This window comes from Mastigoproctus giganteus, chromosome 7 (genome assembly GCF_048544385.1).
Source record: "Mastigoproctus giganteus isolate SK-2022 chromosome 7, ASM4854438v1, whole genome shotgun sequence".
Classification (NCBI taxonomy): Eukaryota; Metazoa; Arthropoda; class Arachnida; order Uropygi; family Thelyphonidae; genus Mastigoproctus; species Mastigoproctus giganteus.
The window spans coordinates 135,485,175-135,506,834 of NC_143581.1; the positions used below are offsets into that span (position 1 = coordinate 135,485,175).

General features: G+C 39.2%; 1 protein-coding gene across 1 annotated transcript in view; it reads right to left on the reverse strand.

Moving 5' to 3' along the window:
- The window catches only part of LOC150083213 (uncharacterized), a 380,452-nt gene extending 359,326 nt beyond the window's left edge, over positions 1-21,126 (reverse strand). Inside the window, exons 1-3 of the mRNA XM_090378437.1 lie at positions 20,781-21,126; positions 13,005-13,207; positions 12,302-12,492 (exon numbers count right to left, since the gene is read on the reverse strand). Coding sequence (XP_090234563.1) covers positions 12,302-12,453 — 152 coding nt within the window. The 5' untranslated portion in view covers positions 12,454-12,492; positions 13,005-13,207; positions 20,781-21,126. The remainder of the gene's footprint in view (positions 1-12,301; positions 12,493-13,004; positions 13,208-20,780) is intronic.
- Positions 21,127-21,660: the final 534 nt, after the last annotated feature.

Here is a 21,660-nt window from a genome sequence, read left to right on the forward strand (position 1 = left end):
CAGCAGGGGTTTGTTAAGGGGAAGTCTTGTGTGACTAATCTGATTGGATACTACGATGTAGCCACAAAGGAACCGGATGCAAAGAATAACTTTGATATCATATATTTGGATCTTAGAAAAGCCTTTTATACTGCTGCACAAGGAAGACTGCTGCACAAATTGGAGCAGTGTGGCATTGTTGGCAAATTGCTGCTATGGATAAAGGGATGGTTGAGTGGGAGAAGACAGGACACTGCTCTTCGTGGACTAATATTATTAATGGAGTCCATCAGGGTTCAGTGTTGGGTCCATTGTTGTTTTCTGTATTTATAAATGATGATGGTATATCATTGATGATGGTATATTGATGATGGTATATCAGGCTTAATGTCTAAGTTTGCAGACAATACAATTGTTAAGGACACTAATGACAGTACATTGCTGCAACAGAATATAGAAAAATTGAGCAGATGGGCTGAGAGGTGGCAAATGAAGTTTAACATTGACAAATGTAAAGTACTACATATGGGAAGCAGTAATCCCAGAGTAACGTATCAACTCTGTGGTACCACACTGACAGTGATAGAGAATGGAAAGGACCTGGGGGTAATTGTGCAGGCAGATATGAAGTTTTCTGAGCAGTGTAGATGGCCTGCAAGAGTAGCTCATGGTGTCTTGTCAATGATCACATAGGAATTTTTCTAGCAGGGAGAAGGAGATATAACATATCTCCTCCACTCGCGCTTGGGGAAATCCCATTAGACATGGGGTGCATTGTGTAAAATTGCCCTTGGAACAGGATGATACCTTAAGTGTTAGATGTTTATTAAGTATCGATGATATCTGTAAAGGCGTAGAGTTCTGCCTCGCTAGCACTACCATGATTTTTCAAAATGTTATGTATAAGCAGGTCTATGGCACGGCCATGGGTTCCCTCATCAGTGCCATTGTGGCCAATTTGGCCATGGAGGAACTAGAAACCAGGGTGTTTCCTCGGTTGGATTTCTCCATGCGCGAGTGGAGGAGATATGTGGATGATATTCACCATTATAAAAAAGGGAAAGGAAGATGAAATGCCCAATTTACTTAATAGCTTCTTCCATTTATACAATTTACCTCGGTCCCCTCCCGTTTCTGGATGTCCTGGTTAGCAGAGATGGGCCTAGAATAAAGACAACAATCTATTGAAAGCCAATGTGCCGTAGCCAGTATGTTTATTACAGCTCGGCACAGGCTTATCAACATAAGAATAGTGTAACCAGGTCATTGTTGAATAGGGTGTGGACCCACTGTAGTACCCCTGATGATAAAGAAATGGAAATTTGTAGAGTCACGGCAGACCTCGTCAAGTGTGGGTACCCCCAGAGGGTCTTAGGGTAGAGTCCAACCGTAGGGAGTCGCCTGCCTCTGTGGCTACCATATACATTCCTTACTATCCGGGCCTTTCAGAACGCGTTGTATGGGCATTGCGGGAATGTCAGACCTGCTGTGTGCAACTTCCGGGACAGAGGTTGCACACAGTGGTATATCAAGTCAAAGATTCCATAGCCCAAGATTCTACTAGTAGTGTGGTCTATGAGATCAAGTGTCCGGATTGTGAGGAGTGTTATGTGGGGGGAGACAGGGCAGCATTTAAAAGACCGTCTGGGGGAGCACATGACCGCTATTAAGACTGCAAACTATGCGAGGTCTGCTGTGGCAGAGCATTTCTGGGAGAAGTAACATCGGATCTCCCCTGAGGACGCGGTCATTACTGACCGTGCCCATGGATTTCGGGAACGCAAGTGGCTCGAGAGATTGCGAATCGGTTCATCCATTCATAATACTATTAACAGGGATAGCGGTATGCATTTACAACCCGTTTGAGGCGGTTGTCCTCAGACGGAATGACCGGTTCCATTTGACATGCTCCTGCGCCACTTCAGTTTCCGATGCGCATGTGGGGAATGCCGACCATGTGCCTGGTGAATCATGTGTTTGAGTGCCAAGGGCCTGCTACTTAAGGGTGTGTCACTGCAGTAATAGTACACTGTTGAAGAAGGAGACAGCAGTCTCCGAAAGCTTCGGTATTTCCAGCAAATTTTAACGATTTTAGTATTGTTTTTAATTGTTTTATCATAATTTATTTTATTGTAATAGTTTAGTCTCCCGATATTGTATCATAGTATTTTATTATATTTTATTTTTGTATTTTATTTTATTTTATACTAAAATTTTTAATCGCTTGGCTGGTGTTTGAGTGTAATTATAGCAGTTTGGAATTTCCCAGCCCCATAGGCTTGTTTGAAGATAGGGTGGTTGATTTCTGGAACAAACTTTCATCTGCCGTTGTAGAAGTTGATAGCTTAAATAGATTCAAGGCAGAACTTGACAAACATTTAGAGCGAGTGGAATGGGTGAAAAAAGGGTTTGTTTGTTTTTTTTTTTTTTTTTTTTTTTTGCTGATGCTATATAAGCTTGCTTTCTTGCATCATGTGCCTTTGGTAATGCTAATGCAAGAGACCAGAATGCTCAGCTACCATTAGGGCAAGAAGAATTGGAAACAAGCCAATTACAATATGCAAATTCTTCTCTTGAACAGCCTTATCACATTTATTGGAAAACCAAGGTTTAGATAAAGGATGAGATTTTAGAGTGAAGTGTGGAATAAAGGATTCCATTCCTACAAGAATAATTTCACTGACACGATCTGAACAAACATTGACATCAGAAATTTTGAAACAGTTATCCGAACAAGGAAAAGAAGAAAAGAAATCTCGCAGGTCATCCCATTTTGCATTATTGTAATGCCAAACAACACGAGTTTGGGAATAACCATGAGATAAAGGCTCCATTGGAGAAAGAGACAATCACCAATTGTGATCTGAGGTGGCTAAAGGACCACTCACTTCGACCATGTACTAGAAGGATTGTTTGTGAGAAAAAGATCAAGCATGTTGGCTGTATGGTTAGGGATTGTCTGGTATTCTGGTAGGTAAGTGAACAATCTGTGCATGGTCATTAGTAATTGCAGAAGCCTAAGCATCTCGACAAGCTGGGTCTATGTGACTAGAGAATGGAAGCCAGCTGGAGTTTTGAACATTAAAATCACTAAGGAAAATTACCTCACTGTTAGGAAAGTTGGACTAGAGAAAGGCTGCAAAGATAGAAAGTTAAAGAGCTCCAAGTGATTTGTGGAGTTGGTAGAATGGTAGAGACAATCACCAAGTTGTGATCTGAGGTGCCTAAAGGACCACTCACTTCGACTGTGTACTTAGAAGGGTTAGCCCACTGCATGTATTGCGACTAAATGCATATTTAGGCAATATATTAACCAGGACGTATATTGTTTTTTATACGTGTTTTTTTATTTATGTTTTAAAATATCTATTTTTTGTTTAATAATGCATAGAAGTTAGTACGCATAATAAATATTATATATTTTTTTTTTACCCTTTACATTCTTAAGTATTAATCATTGGTTAAAAACTGGGTTTATAAAATGCACAAATGAGAGCAATAAAGCAGGTACAAGTAGCTGCAAATAACAAGAAAAGGTTGATATTGTATCTTGATATTGTAAGGATGTGCCATCTGACATCTCTAAAGAACCAGCTTAGAAGAAGATAAAAAAACATTGTAAGTATGATATGAATTACTTGAAATGTGGATTTTCATGGAAGGGAAATGAAGAGGAAACTATTTCAGTATGTGTCATTTGTTGTGAAACTTTAACAAATGAAAGCACGAAAGCATCTAACTTAATTTGCTATTTTGAATCGAAACAATGAATGCAAGGACAAACCTGTAGAATATTTTCAAAAGAAACTCAGAAAATTATGTCGATCGTGTCAGGAGGTGAAAATAACAAGGCATTAGAAGCTTCATATTGTGTGTCACTCTTAATAGTGAAAAGTGGTGCAGCGGAGACACTTTGGTCAAGCCTGCGGCAAAGATAATAGCAGAAGTATGATCGGAGCAAATCTGATCAAAATAGCTTTTTTACGTTAGTAAAAAAGCTATTTTGATCAGATTTGCCTCTCAAATAATACTGTTCATCAGAAAATCACTGATATGGCTGAAAATATAAAACAGATATTGTTATCCAATATATGTATGAGTTGTTGTTATGCATTGCAGGCTGATGAATCCACTGACATTATGAATTTTGCAAAGTGTTCGTTAAATACAAAAAAAATCAAAAACTTCATGATGACCTTTTATTTTGCCAACCCTTGCCAGAACATACAACAGGAGAAGAAATATTCTACATTATGGAAAAATTTATGCAACAAAACAAACTTGATTAGAAGAGTTATGTTGGAATAAGCACAGACGGGACGAAAGACACACTGTTGCATACACACACACACACACACAGAGAGAGAGAGAGAGAGAGAGAGAGAGAGAGAGAGAGAGAGAGAGCGGGGCTTTAGCTATGCATATGATGCCTGCAGACCTAAAAAAGGTTCTGGATGAAGATGTAAAAATCATAAATTATATTAAAGGCCTTCATTTAAATGCCAGACATTTCTTGCAACTATGCGAAGAAATGAGTAGTAATCATAAGCAACTTCTTTTCCATACTGAGGTTCATTGGCTTTCTCGTGGAAAAGTCTAAATCATTTTATTTGAACTTCGGAATGAACTACAGGTTTTTTCTTACTTAAAGTTTTGAATTAAAAAAATGTTTACATGATTGGAAGTGGCTCAGTCAATTAGCATACCTGGCAGATATATTTACTGTTTAAAATAATCTCAATTTGTCCTTACAAGGCAAGGAAATTTCTATATTTCCCATTCACGATAAAGTGAATGCAAAAATGAGTTGGTAATGGAGATTTGGACGCATTCCCATCTCTTCATCAATTACACACAAGTTCGAATAAACAAATTGATGACAATGTGAAGATTATTATAATGCAGCATTTACAATGTTTACAGATGAATCTAGAAAAGTATTTCCCCGAATTTGACATTAATATTGAGTGCATAAGATACCCTTTCAACATCAATCAATCTATGCCAAAGGGTCTGCCACAAACAGAACAACAACTTTTGGAACTAGCTTCTGATGGATTCTTAAAAAACAAATATAACGAGAATACATTATCATCATTTTGGTTACAAATACAAAATGAATTTCCTGCATTATCAGATAAAGCTCTAAAGTTAATTTTTCCATTTCCAAGTTCATATCTGTGTGAAGTTGGATTTTCAGCCATTGTAGACATTAAGACAAAGAAGAGGAACCACTTTATAGATGTCGAACTGCACCTGAGATTGAAATTAACAACCACAGAGCCAAATTTTGCTGAAATATTATCCCACCCCAAGCAATTCCACTACTCACATTGATAATAAATTATTTTTAATTAAGTAAATATTTATAGTATGCTAACTTTATTAATTTTGTTCTATCAAATCTAAATTATAACAATTTTTGTTTATGTACACTTAAATTCAAATAAGCATATTTATAGGCATTTACAATGAAATACTTTTTTTTTTTTTTTTGATAAGGGAGTGGTACTTACTAAAAATTAAAAAGGGGTACACAGAGGTCAAAACTTTGGGAAACACTGCTATATAGTAATAAAAAATGGTTTGATATTGTAATAAAATATGTATAATAAATACTCTAATTATAATTTATTAATACATTTAAATTATTAATATTTTATTATATTTGATAAATATTTTATTAATACATTTTCCCAGATATAACTTTCATTTTTGCTTGTTCAATAGCTCCAATTTCTACTGTACAATTCAGTATTGTATCAAATGATAAAATAAAGTAACTATTATAAACTTAAACATAATTTTACTATAGCTGTCCATGAGAATCTGGAAACTTTAGCTAATCTGTAATAAGCAAGGCCGTGCAAATGGGGATACACTGGATGCAACCACATTTTCACAGATGCACCACACCAGGACCCCCCAATCTAGCGGGCCCTGGTTAAGGGAGCCATCAAAATATTAACAAAAATAAACAAGGCCCCCCTTAACTCCTTTTGCATCTAGGCCCTCCAAATACCTTTGCACCGCTGTTGTTAAGTATTCAGCGGCAACCCCCAAGGCAGAATGCGCTGGTCCCAAAGGAACTAGTAGTTGTTGGTGAATCTATTGTCAGGGAAATGGGGAACATTCTTTGTAAAAAGGATAGGTGAAACAGGACCAGGGTATGTCTGCCAGGGGCAAAGGTTGATGACGTTGTAGAGCGGATATCATCTTTTAAGGGCACAAAAGGTGATATAGTTGTACACGTTGGCACTAATGATATTAAGAGTAGGAAACCGGCGGAATTACTTAACAAGTACAGGTCACTGTTGAAAAAAATCCGTGAATTAGGGTTGAATTTGAAAGTGTCTGCAATTCTGCCCAGACACTATAGGCGGGAGTATATGATGAGAGCCCTGTAGATCAATTTGGCCTTAGAAAGATTGTGCAAGGTTCAAGGGATAGAATTTTTTTCACCCTGGTCTGTACTTGTTAACAGGAGAGACTGCTTCTTACGGGATGGGATACACTTAAATAGAAAGGGTGCAAGAATGTTTGCTGATGCTATCGAGGCAGTGTTAGGTGGATCGGAAAACTGCTAGATTGGGGGGGATACAAGGACTGATAGATTAACAGTAGCCACTGGCAGAGGAGAAAGTGATTCTTGCACTGCTTCTATTGGAATGAGCAGCAGCCTGGAAAATAAGATGCAGGATATATCAGAGACTGCTGGGAGTCATTGGGGTACAATTAAACACATGGGTTCTGTTAGGGTAGCTAAGAAAAAGAACAGGTGCATGTATACTTGCGTGTACACCAATGCTAGGAGTTTGGTAAATAAATTTGATGAATTTGAGGTATTGCTCAAAGTATCAAAGGCGGATATTGCTGGGATATCAGAGATGTGGTGTCACACAGATATAAGGAATGCAGAACTGGAATTTGGGGAGTACAACATCTAGAGAAAGGATAGACAGAATAGGAAGGGATGAGGGGTTATGCTTTTAGTTAAGAAACACATAAAATCCAAGGAAGTGAAGCCAGTCGACATCGCTGGACAGTGCGGTGTCGAGTCAGTTTGGTGTGACATAAGCATTGGGAGATCAAAATTGAGAGTACGAGTGTGCTATAGGCCTAATAACTCTGATGAGTATAATAAGAAACTGTACAGGGGAAATAGAGTTGGCCAGTACATCAGAGAGTCTTATAATGGGGGATTTTAATTTCCCAGATATTGACTGGAATTTGTTGGTTGGTCATTCACACACTAGCAAGGCTTTTGTGGATTTATTGGATGATTGTTTTCTAAATCAGCATGTTCGGGAGGCAACTAGAGGGAGCAATACTCTTGGTTTGATCATCAGTAGTGATTCTTCATGCATTAAGAATCTGCAGATACAGGAACCACTAGGTGGCAGTGATCACAGTGTGCTGAAGTGGGATTTACTCAAGGAGATAACTACCATCAGGGGTAAAGGGAAGGGTTATTGCTTTCGTAAAGGCAACTACGATGGTCTGAGACAGTATTTAAATTCTATACAGTGGGACTAACTGATGATGTTACCAACAGCAAACTCAAAATGGGAAGCATTCAAAGAAATTATCTTGGAAGCTACTAGGCTTTACATACTAACTAAGAAATATTGTTCAAGGTTCAGGCCTAAATGGATGTCAGATGAACTAATGAGACATATGGCAGAGAAGAAAAATGCATGGGATACATATAAATTAACATGTGACACAGAAGCCTATGATAGATATAAGTTGATCTGTAACCAAGTTACAAAGGAGGTTAGGCAGACGAGGGCAAATTACAAAAAATCTTTGGCAAGGGATGCAAAGAAAAACAGCAAAGAGTTCTTTACTTATGTAAACTCTAGAAGGAAGGGGATGAATCAGATTGGTCTACTTGATATCAATGGTTCAACTGTTGATGATTCTGCTCAGGTAGCTAAGAAACTAAATGAATATTTTGCATCGACATTCACACATGAGGAGCTATTCAGGAAGGGGAATGCCATAGATGAAGTAAACACTGGCAGTGAGCTAGATGATCTTGTAATAATTGAGAGTAAAGTGGAGGAGAAATTGTTGAAGATAAATACAAGAAAGGCACCTGGGATGGATGGGATCTATCCAGTTATATTAAAGGAGGCAGCAAAGAAAGTAAGCAATCCGTTAGCCATAATTATGAGAGCTTCCTTGGACTCAGGGGAGGTACCCAAAGATCGGAGATGTGCAAATGTAACCCCAATTCACAAAGGAGGATCAAAGGCTGACACAAGTAATTATAGATCTGTGAGTTTAACTTCTGTTCCAGGAAAATTAATGGAAGCACTGGTTAAAGAAGCACTGCAGGATCAGCTTGACAAGAATTCAGTTATAGCTCAGACAGAGCATGCTTTTGTTAAGGGAATGTCTTGCCTGACAAATTTGATTGGATACTATGATGTAGTCACAAAAGAATTGGATGCAGGGAATAACTTTGAAATTATATATTTGGATCTTACAAAGACTGCTGCACAAATTGGAGCAGTGTGGCATTGGTGGCAAATTGTTGCTATGGATAAAGGGATGGTTGAGTGGCAGAAGACAGAGAGTGGTAATTAATGGACACTGCTCACCGTGGACTAATGTTATTAGTGGGGTCCCTCAGGGTTCAGTGTTGGGTCCATTGTTGTTTTCTATATTTATAAATAATATTGATGATCGTATATCAAGCTTAATGTCCAAGTTTGCAGACGATATGAAGGTTGGCAGGGCTGTTAAGGACGCTATTGATGCAATGCTGCTGCAACAGGATCTGGATAGGTTGAGCAGATGGGATGAGAGGTGGAAAATGAAGTTTAACATTGACAAATGCAAAGTACTACATATGGGATACAGCAACCCCAGAGCAACGTATCCACTCTGTGGTACTACTCTGATAGTGGTAGAGAATGAAAAGGACCTGGTGGTAATTGTGCAGGCAGATATGAAGTTCTCTGAGCAGTGCAGACGGGCTGCAAGAGTAGCTCATGGTGTCTTATCAATGATATGCAGGAATTTTTCTAGCAGGGATAGGGAGGTGATTATTCCCTTGTATAAGGCAATGGTCAGGCCACACCTTGAGTACTGTATACAGGTCTGGAGGCCTCATTTCAAGAAGGATGTAGAGCTGCTGGAACGAGTACAGAGAAGGGCAACAAGGTTAGTGAACGGAATGAAGGGAGAAGAAAGGCTTAAGTTCTGCAAATTACAGTGTCTGGAGACTAGGCACCAGGCGAGGTGATCTGATAGAGGTGTATAAAGCCTTGAATGGTTTGAGCATGCTCAATCCTGATGGGATACTGCCTCTTGCTCAGAATAATCACCTAAGAGAGCATAAATTCTAATTGAGGAAAGACAGATGTAGGATAAATGTGCAGAAATTTGCTTTTAGCCAGCAGGTAGCTGGTTGGTGGAACAGACTTCCATCCCTTGTTGTGGAAGTTGATAGCCTAAATAAATTTAAGGCTCAGCTGGACAGGTATTTCGATCGAACGGAGGGATGAAGTGGAAGGGGAGTTTTTTTTTTTTTTTTGGCTGATGCTGCACAAGCTTGCTTTCTTGCATCATATGCCTCTACTAATGCTTGTTCGTTATTTGGTTTTTAGGAGCATTAGCAACTAAGGCCATATTGCTCCGGGACATGCAGTGGTCATTCCCTGACCTTTCCACATCCTCCGTATTTGGTGGTGACGGGCTCGAACCCCGGTCTAATCAAGAAGCGTGTGCTAAGCACTGCTGCTACTTCCCACCTGGCTACGGAGGCGCCTACTAATGCTAATGCTAAAGTAGTAGCAGAGGCACAAGAAGCAGAAATGACACAAGACAGTAATTAGTGGCAAACATTTATTTTACATAATATTAACAATGGAGTACGAGATGGATGCATTTCATGATGTTACAACAGATGCTCGAAGGTTCCACCATGAGATGCAGGCATGACTCCGACGCAGCATGGATTGGCGGACACGGTCACACACCTGGAGTTTCTTTGATAGTAGCAGCAGCGCAGATGAGTCTCGCCACGAGATCCATTTCCGTCTCCACAGGCAATTCATACACGACAGATTTGAGGGCCCACCCACAGAAAGAAATCAAGGCTCGATAAATCAGGTGAGCGTGGGGGCCAGGCAATGGATCCACCACGGCCAATCCATCGATGCCCAAAATGCCTGTTCAAATGGTCACGAACACACTTTCCATAATGGCTAGGTGCCCCGTCATGTTGAAACCAAATGTTGCATCTCACAATTGGTGGAACATCAAGTAACCCTGGTATAACCTGTTCAAGAAAGATTCGATATTTAGCCGAGTTCATGCAGGATGGTAACAGGTATGGGCTGACTAAGCAGTCACCGACCATACCTGCCCACACATTTATTGCGAAGCGATGTTGTGCCGCATGGGGGCGCACACCATGTGGGTTGTCGTGAGCCCATACATGAGCATTGTGCTGATTGAATACGCCTTCCAGAGTGAAATAAGCCTCATCCGTGAACAAAATGTTGCCTGGAAACTTTCCTGGAGAAACCACTGCGCAAAAGCCACACGTGCAGGATGATCTTGGGGGAGCAGTAACTGAACCCTTTGGAGATGAAATGGGTGTAAGGAATTGTCATGCCAGACACGTTGTACACTGCAACGAGACACTCCTAAGGCAGAGGCAACGGCACGTGTGCTAGTAGTAGGATTATTCTGGATGGCATTCAACACACTTTCTTCCATGGCAGGAGTTCGCATCAAACGTGGTCGGCCCGCACTACTCCTGTTACCTCTAAATGACCCATAATCACACAAATTTCGATGCACACACGCAAACAAATGGTTTGTTTGTTTGTTATTTTGGAGCATTAGCAACTAAGGCCATATTGCTCCGAGGATATGCAGTGGTCATTCCTTTGACCTTTCCGCATTCTCCGTATTTGACGGGCTCGAACCCCGGTCTAATCAAGAAGCGTGTGGTACCCACTGCTGCTCCTTCCCACCTGGCTATGGAGGTGCCCACACAAACAAACGGTTGTCCGGTACATGTCTGTCTGGGAAGCGTTCCCCATAAATTTGTTGAGCAGGCTCGTCTATTGCCCTCTGCTAATCCATACACTAGGTGCATGTCTGCCAGCTCGCAGTTCGTATATCGATGCATGCTCTTCGTGCGGCGACTACCGCGCCGTCTACTGACTTCCGATGACGTTTCCAGTTATGGGTTCCTATGCGATTCGCATGCCTTTAGATGTTACCTACCTCCCCTAAACATTTGTACCATTATTTTTGAGACACCCTCTATAATGTGAATTTCTTGAACATACATACGTATAATAAAAATTAATTGATAAATTAAACACACAGTAAGACATTACCACCATTAAATACGGTAATAATAAAGTACAGAGACTCTCGATTTACCGGGACACTTCATGATTCCAAATTTTAAAAAAAATCAACCAAAAATTATAAAATTCAAGTAATAACTAGAATAGGTATAAACAGATATTTTGCGAGTCGTAAATAAGCAACAAGATCCGGCGTTATAAGTCATCATTGGGAGATTAGTGTACCTGTTATCTTGTAACCCCTGCTATCTTCACAACTAATGCTCAATACAAAAAAAAAAAGAGACCAAATGTTTATTTCGATTTAGTGCATCGCGTCGATTGTTGTGTTCCGTCACACTGCAAAAGGCCAAATTTTGTTTCGTTATTTATGTCAGGTATGTTGGAATTTTTTTTTTTTTATAGTCACTATTTTTTTTTTTTTTTTTGTTTAGAAATTGCGAAAATGATGGGCAAACCCAAGAGTTGTGCTTTCAAATTAAATAAAAACTCGAAATTATTCAAAAGTTTGAAAACGGCGCATCCATTGCACAGTTTTCAAACTTTTGCCCTTCGTCCTCTTATTGCATGGTCCTCTAAAGAACCATTATAATGTTGGTGACCAAAGCATAGGCAACATTGTAAAAAATAAAGGGAAGCTATTCAATTTAAAATCGACATCATAAAAGATAAAGAGAAGCATCGTATTGGATATGCGAGTAATACGTGTTAAGTTTTTTCATTTTTTTTCATGGTTAACCACGGGTAACTGAATCAGTGGATATGGGGGCACAACTGTGTATATAAAAATATAAAATTTGAAAATCAGATCATTACTAAAATGCAGTTAGGTATGAAACTGCACACAACTTTCACTGAGTCCATAAAAAATATCCAGTCTCCTTGTTGCCAACTTATCATTAGTATATATTAACATTATAAAAGTAAGATACTGTGGGTTTGGGTGAATGGGTGTGGATATAAAATTTTAATATCCTTACATCAAATCAGGCCTGAAGTGATGAATAATGGCACAGAAAGCCAAGCCATCTCTCCATGATGTAGACATATTTCTAATTTCAACATCCTTATATCCTTTTGCAACTTTCTGACACCAAATCTCCAACACTTGTAATGCACTCTTTTCTTCCATTGTTGGAAATTACAAATTTGTAATTAAAATTCCATATTTCTGAAAATAAAAAATTTTATCATAAATATTTAAAATACTGGTATTAGAACCTGCCAATTTGATGGGCAACAAAAATTAAAAATAAAAAAAAAAAAACATTTTAACATCACATTTGCAAAAGAGAAGTCTTTTATCTTTAAAAATTGGTTGAAGTTAATACTGTTTTCTCTGCCTCTCCACCTCCCATCAATATCTCTTTCAATTAGATTAAAATACTAAGATTTATATTGAATTTACTGAATTATACTAAATTTAAACTGAATAGTTTTATAAATTTTTATAACTTTTTCTGTAGAGAAAATTTCAAAATGTTATTTTCCACTACAGCATAACCCATAAACATTTCAGATAACAATCTTTAAAATCTTTGAACCACACAGGTTCCATTTTCATGAACTGTCCTTTGTCTAAGAATTTTGTTGCTGGAGCATTAAAATACCCATTTTCAAAACCAAAAGCATTAAACGCACACGGCATAGCTTAATTAAATTTAAATAAGGTAAGTAGTTCACCTCATTTCAAAAAGTGATATATAACAACAGCACACAGACCTGGCTGTGTATTCCTTCCACTTGTGATGACAACAAAAGAAATCGAATAGTGTCATTTGGCATCTTTCATATGCAACTCTTGCTCAGTACCATACTACCCCTATACTTACAATCACTTGAACTATTTCAAACCCCATTGCAACTAATGGATCAGACTCGGGTTCCTGTACAAAGAGATGCAAAAAAAACTAGATGCAAATAAACTAGAGAAAAGGAAAAACATTGCTTAATGATAATTATGTATGAACCACAAAATCAACTATGTATTCAGACCCGGGATTAAGGTACATGGTCCCCAGTGGATAAAACAAAGCATCCTAACATATAAAGTATACAGAGCTTTAAAATGGAATATTTTATAAAACAGAACACTCATCAGCATAATCGACAAAACATTACCGATTCATAAGATTAACACAGAATGGTTCCAGCATAGATTCCAAACTCCACAAATATCTAAAAGAACATGCAGAGAATTTAAGATATTGCTGAACCATGGCTTATCAAGTGCCTTAGGGAATGTCCTGCATACTCCACAATGCAGGGGGGGAAGGGGAAAATGTAACTTTGGGTGGGTTACTTTCATAAATATCACAGAAAATAAAATATAGAAAAAAAAACCCATAAATATACTAAAATGTAAGGATATACCATATTTTTCAGATGATAAGATGCAACTGACACATACTGAACAAAATTAAAAATTATTTGCTACACACTTTCTTCTAATGCTATCCAGACAGTGTTTAGGAGGTTCTGAAAACTGCTAGCTTGGGGGATTACACGGACTAATAGATAAACAGTAGCACTGGCAGAGGTGAAAGTGATCCTTGCAATGCTTCTATTGGAATTAGCAGCAGCCTGGAAAACAAGATGCTGGGGATTTCAGAGACTGCTAGGAGTCGTTGCGGAACAAGTAAATACATGGGTATTTAATTGTAATTACTTTGTTAGGGTAGCTAAGAATATGAACAGGTGCATGTATACTCGCGTGTACACCGATGCTAAGTAAATAAATTTGAGGAATTTGATGTGTTGGTCAAAACATCAAAGGCAGATATTGTTGGGATATCAGAGACATGGTGTCATACAGATATAGGTAATGCAGAAGTGGAATTTGGGGAATACAGTGTGTACAGGAAGGATAGACAGGATAGGAAGGGAAGAGGGGTTATGCTATTAGTTAAGAAACACAAAATTTAACGAAGTGCATCTAGTTGACATGGGTGGACAGTGCAGTGTTGAGTCAGTTTGGTGTGACATAAGCACTGGGAAATTAAATTGAGAGTAGCAGTGTGCTATAGGCCTAATGACTCTGATGAGTAAAATGAGCAATTGTGCAGAGAAAAAGAGTGGGCCAGTTAACCAGAATATCTTATAATGGGGAATTTTAACTTTCCAGATATTGACTGGAACTTGTGGATTGGTCACTCGCACACTATCAAGAATTTTGTGGATTTATTGGATGACTGTTTTCTACAGCAACATTTTCGAGAGGCAACCAGAGGAAGTAATAATCTATATCTAATTATCAGCAGTGATTATTCATACATTTAAGAATTTGCAGATAAAGGAACCACTGGGTGACAGTGATCACAATGTACCGATGTGGGAATTACTTAAAGATGTAACTGCCATCAAGGCTAAAGGGAAGGGCTTTTGCTTTCATAAATGTGACTACAGGTGTCTCAGACAGTTTTTAAATTCTATACAGTGGGATCAACTGATGATGTTACCAACGTTGAATTCTAAATGGAAAGTTTTCAGTGACTTAATTTTGGAGGCTACTAGGCATTTCATTCCAACTAAGAAATACTGTTCAAGGTTTAGGCCTAAATGGATGTCAGATGAATTAATGAGGCTTGGGGCAGAGAAGAAAAATATGCATATGGCAGATATAAGCTAGTCTGTAATCACGTCACAAAGGTCAGACAGACGAAGGTAGATTACTAGAAATCTTTGGCAAAGAATGCAAAGTAAAACAGCAAAGAGTTCTTTGCTTACGTAAACTCTAGAAGGAAAGGGATGAATCAGATTCAGATTGGACCACTTAACATAGATGGGTTGACTATTGATGATCATGCTCAGGTAGCTGATAAACTGCCGACCAGGTTAGCCAGGTGGGTAAAGTGCCTGCCTGGCAACCCAAAGGTTGCAGGTTCGATTCCTGCCTCGGGCTTGGATCAAAGTACTGCAAAAACCTTGGAAGGTGCATTATGGCCACAGAAGCCTATGCGCCAAAAACTACCAAAAAAAAAAAAAAAAAAAAAAGCTGATAAACTGAATGACTATTTTGCATCTACATTCACACATGAGGAGTTATTCAATGAGGAGAGTGTCAGAAGTTTATCAAACTCTAACAGGGAGCTAAGTGATTTTGTAATAACTCAGAGCAAAGAGGAGGAGAAATTGTTGAAGTTAAACATAAAAAAGGCACCTGGGGCGGACGCGATCTATCCAGTTATATTAAAGGGGGCAGCAAAGGAAGGAAGCAAACCCTTAGCTTTAATTATGAGAGCTTCCTTGAGGTATTGCTCAAAACATCAAAGGCAGATATTGTGGGGATTTCAGAGACGTGGTGTCACACAGATATAAGAAATGCAGAACTGGAATTTGGGGAGTACAATGTCTACAGAAAGGATAGACAGGATAGGAAGGGAGGAGGGGTTATGCTATTAGTTAAAAAACACATAAAATCCAAGGAAGTGAAGCCAGTCGACATCGCTGGACAGTGCAGTGTCGAGTCAGTTTGGTGTGACATAAGCATTGGGAGATCAAAATTGAGAGTAGGAGTGTGCTATAGGCCTAATGACTCTGATGAGTATAATAAGAAACTGTTCGGAGAAATAGAGTGGGCCAGTAAATCAGAGAGTCTTATAATGGGGGATTTTAATTTCCCAGATATTGACTGGAATTTGGGGGCTGGTCACTCACACAGTAGCAAGGCTTTTGTGGATTTATTGGATGATTGTTTTCTACATCAGCATGTTCGGGAGGCAACTAGAGGGAGTAATACTCTTGATTTGATTATCAGTAGTGATTCTTCATGCATTAAGAATCTGCAGATAAATGAACCACTTGGTGGCAGTGATCACAGTGTGCTGAAGTGGGAGTTACTCAAAGAGGTAACTACCATTAGGGGTAAAGGGAAGGGGTATTGCTTTCGTAAAGGCGACTACAATGGACTGAGACAGTATTTAAATTCCATACAGTGGGATCAACTGATGATATTGCCAACAGCAAATTCAAAATGGGAAGCATTCAAAGAACTTATCGTGGAAGCTACTAGGCTTTACATACCAACTAAGAAATATTGTTCAAGGTTTAGGCCTAAATGGTTGTCAGATGAACTAATGAGGCATATGGCAGAGAAGAAAAATGCATGGGATACATACAAATTAACACGTGACACGGACGCCTATGATAGATACAAGTTGATCTGTAACCAAGTTACAAAGGAGGTTAGGCAGGCGAAGGCAGATTACGAGAGATCCTTGGCAAGGGATGCGAAGAAAAACAGCAAAGAGTTCTTTACTTATGTAAACTCTAGAAGGAAGGGGACGAATCAGATTGGTCCACTTGAGATCGATGGGTCAACTGTTGATGACCCTGCTCGGGTAGCTAACAAACTAAATGAATATTTTGCATCGACATTCACACATGAGGAGTTATTCAGCGAGGGGAATGCCAGAGGTGTATTCAACTCTAGCAGTAAGCTAGAGAATCTTGTAATAACTGAGAGCAAAGTGGAGGAGAAATTGTTGAAGATAAACACAAGAAAGGCACCTGGGGTGGATGGGATCTATCCAGTTATATTAAAGGAGGCAGCAAAGGAGGTAAGCAAACCCTTAGCCATAATTATGAGAGCTTCCTTGGACTCAGGGGAGGTACCCATTGACTGGAGATGTGCAAATGTGACCCCAATTCACAAAGGGGGATCAAAGGCTGACACAAGTAATTATAGACCTGTGAGTTTAACTTCTGTTCCCGGAAAATTAATGGAGGCACTGGTGAAAGAAGCACTGCAGGATCATCTAGACAAGACTTCAGTTATAGCTAGGACACAGCATGGTTTTGTTAAGGGGAAGTCTTGCCTGACCAATTTGATTGGATACTATGATGCAGTCACAAAAGAACTGGATGCAGGGAATAACTTTGATATTATATACTTGGATCTTAGAAAGGCTTTTGATACTGTTGCACATGGAAGACTGCTGCACAAATTGGAGCAGTGTGGCATTGGAGGCAAGTTGCTGCTATGGATAAAGGGGTGGTTGAGGGGGAGAAGACAGAGAGTGGTAATCAATGGACACTGCTCATCGTGGACTAATGTTATTAGTGGAGTCCCTCAGGGTTCAGTATTGGGGCCTTTATTGTTTTCTGTATTTATAAATGATATTGATGATGGTATATCAGGCTTAATGTCCAAGTTTGCAGACGAGACGAAGGTTGGCAGGGTTGTCAAGGACACTACTGACACTATGCTGCTGCAACAGGATTTGGAAAGGTTGAGCAGATGGGCTTCGAGGTGGCAAATGAAGTTTAACATTGACAAATGTAAAGTACTACATATGGGAAACAGCAACCCCAGAGCAACGTATCAACTCTGTGGTACTACACTGACAGTGGTAGAGAATGAAAGGGACCTGGGGGTGGTGGTGCAGGCAGATATGAAGTTCTCTGAGCAGTGCAGACGAGCTGCAAGAGTAGCTCATGGTGTATTGTCAATGATATATAGGAATTTTTCTAGCAGGGATAAGGAGGTGATTATTCCCTTGTATAAGGCAATGGTCAGGCCACACCTAGAGTACTGTATACAGGCCTGGAGGCCTCATTTCAGGAAGGATGTAGAGCTGCTGGAACGAGTACAGAGAAGGGCAACTAGATTGGTGAATGGGACAAAGGAGTTCTCTTACGAAGAAAGGCTTAAGTTTTGCAAATTACAGTGTCTGGAAACTAGGCACCAGCGGGGTGATCTGATAGAGGTGTACAAAGCCTTGAATGGTTTGAGCATGCTCAATGCTGATGGGATTCTTCCTCTAGCTCAGAAAAATCACCTGAGAGGGCATAAATTCAAATTGAGGAAAGACAGATGTAGGATAGATGTGCGGAAATTTGCCTTTAGCCAGCGGGTGGTTGGTGGGTGGAACAGACTTCCATCCCTTGTCGTGGAAGTTGATAGCCTAAATAAGTTTAAGGCTCAGCTGGACAGGTATTTCGAACGAACAGAGGGGTGAAGTGGAAGTGGTTATTTTTATTTATTTATGTTACTTTTTTTTTTTTTTTTTTTTTTTTTTGGCTGATGCTGCATAAGCTTGCTTTCTTGCATCAAATGCCTCTACTAATGCTAATGCTAATGACTCAGGGGAACCTTGGAAGGTGCATTATGGCCACAGAAGCCTATGCGCCAAAAACTACCAAAAAAAAAAAAAAAAAAAGCTGATAAACTGAATGACTATTTTGCATCTACATTCACACATGAGGAGTTATTCAATGAGGAGGGTGTCAGAAGTTTATCAAACTCTAACAGGGAGCTAAGTGATTTTGTAATAACTCAGAGCAAAGAGGAGGAGAAATTGTTGAAGTTAAACATAAAAAAGGCACCTGGGGGCGGACGCGATCTATCCAGTTATATTAAAGGGGGCAGCAAAGGAAGGAAGCAAACCCTTAGCTTTAATTATGAGAGCTTCCTTGGACTCAGGGGAGGTTCCCATGGATTGGAGATGTACAAATGTATCACCAATTCACAAATGGGGTTGAAAAAGTGACCCAGGTAACTATAGACCTGTTAGTTTAACTTGTGTTCCAGGGAAAATAATGGAGGCACTGGTTAAAGAAGCACTGCAGGATCATTTAGACAAGACTTCAGTTATACCTCAGACACAGCAATGTGACTACAGGTGTCTCAGACAGTTTTTAAATTCTATACAGTGGGATCAACTGATGATGTTACCAACATTGAATTCTAAATGGAAAGTTTTCAGTGACTTAATTTTGGAGGCTACTAGGCATTTCATTCCAACTAAGAAATACTGTTCAAGGTTTAGGCCTAAATGGATGTCAGATGAATTAATGAGGCTTGGGGCAGAGAAGAAAAATATGCATATGGCAGATATAAGCTAGTCTGTAATCACGTCACAAAGGTCAGACAGACGAAGGTAGATTACTAGAAATCTTTGGCAAAGAATGCAAAGTAAAACAGCAAAGAGTTCTTTGCTTACGTAAACTCTAGAAGGAAAGGGATGAATCAGATTCAGATTGGACCACTTAACATAGATGGGTTGACTATTGATGATCATGCTCAGGTAGCTGATAAACTGCCGACCAGGTTAGCCAGGTGGGTAAAGTGCCTGCCTGGCAACCCAAAGGTTGCAGGTTCGATTCCTGCCTCGGGCTTGGATCAAAGTACTGCAAAAACCTTGGAAGGTGCATTATGGCCACAGAAGCCTATGCGCCAAAAACTACCAAAAAAAAAAAGCTGATAAACTGAATGACTATTTTGCATCTACATTCACACATGAGGAGTTATTCAATGAGGAGAGTGTCAGAAGTTTATCAAACTCTAACAGGAAGCTAAGTGATTTTGTAATAACTCAGAGCAAAGAGGAGGAGAAATTGTTGAAGTTAAACATAAAAAAGGCACCTGGGGCGGACGCGATCTATCCAGTTATATTAAAGGGGGCAGCAAAGGAAGGAAGCAAACCCTTAGCTTTAATTATGAGAGCTTCCTTGGACTCAGGGGAGGTTCCCATGGATTGGAGATGTACAAATGTATCACCAATTCACAAATGGGGTTGAAAAAGTGACCCAGGTAACTATAGACCTGTTAGTTTAACTTGTGTTCCAGGGAAAATAATGGAGGCACTGGTTAAAGAAGCACTGCAGGATCATTTAGACAAGACTTCAGTTATAGCTCAGACACAGCATGGTTTTGTTAAGGGGAAGTCTTGCCTGACCAATTTGATTAGATATTATGATATGATCACAAAGGAACTGAATGCCAAAAATAATTTTGATATCATATACTTGGATTTCAAGAAAGCTTTTGATACTGTTGCACATGGAAGGCTGCTGTACAAATTGGAGAGTAATGGCATTAAGGGTAAGTTGCTACAATGAATAAAGGGATGGTTGAGTGGGAGACGACAGGGGTGGTAATCAATGGACACTGCTCTTTGTGGACAAATGTTATTAGTAGAGTTCCCCCAGGGTTTAGTGTTGAGCCACCATTGTTGTTTTGTATATTTATCAATGATATTGATGAAGGTATATCAGGCTTACTGTCCAAGTTTGCAGATGATAGAAAGGTTGGCAAGGTTGTTAACGACAGTAAAGACAGTATGCTACTCCAACTGGATCTAGATAAGTTGGGCAAATGGTCAGAAGTGGCAACTGAAGATTAACATTGACAAATGCAAAGTACGCATACGGGTAGCAACAACCCAAGAGAAACGTACCAACTGGGTGGTAACTACACTCAGGGAAGTCGAAAGTGAAAAAGACCTGGGGGTAATTGTTCGGTCAAATGTGAAGTTTGCTGAGCAGTGCAGACGGTCTGCCAGGGCAGGTCATCGAGTCTTGTCAATGATATATAGAAATTTTGCTAGCAGGGACAGGGAGGTGATTATTCCGTTATACAAGGAAATGGTCAGGCCACAACTTAAAGTACTGTATACCGGTCTGTAGTACAAAGAAGGGCAACAAGATTGGTGAGGGGAACAATGGGGGTGCTCTTACCAAGAAAAGCTTAAGTTCTGCAAATTGCAGCACCTGGAGAGTAGGCACCTGTGAGGTGATTGATTGACGTGTATAAGGCCTGGAAAGGGATGAGCAAGCTGAATGCTGATGGGATTCTTCCTCTTGGTCAGACTAAGAACCTGAGGGGGTCACAGATTCAAATTGAGGAAAGATAGTTGTAGAACAGTTGTGCGGAAATTTGCCTTTAGCCAACAGGTAGTTGATGCGTGGAACAGACTTCCATCTTTTGTTGTAGAAGTTGATAGCTTAAATAAATTTAAGGCTGAGCTGGACAGGCATTTGGAACGAATGGAGGGGCAAAATGGGAGGGGTTTTTTTTTTTTTTTGTTTGGCTGATGCTGCATAAGTTTGCTTTCTTGCATCATACGCCTCTACTAATGCTAATTTTAATAAAACCTTTGCTCTATATTGTATATTTTTATCTCATATTCTAACTCTGGCCTTTTAGAATATTATTTGGTATTTCCATTACTGGCAGGTTGCAATCAGAAACAGATAGCTATTACTGATTATTATTTAGATGTATCCAATAGTGCTCCCAGTATGTCCAAGTACCACTGCTGAAAAAAAACCCCTTGATAACGGATATGCAATGTTTACTACTATGATAATTAGCTATGATAATTTTAGCATTATTTTATATTTTTATTATTATTTTTTAGGCTTCTTATTTTTATAACTTTGGGCACACATACCTTTCCATAATTTTAACTAACCTCTTTTCCAATTTTTTAATATATATCTTAAATTTTCCATATTCTATATTCTCCAGTATCACTTTCTTGAGCTGTTGTTTTAACATTTCGTTCAATTATATGTATATACTACATACACAGCATGGCAAATGAAAAATGAGACT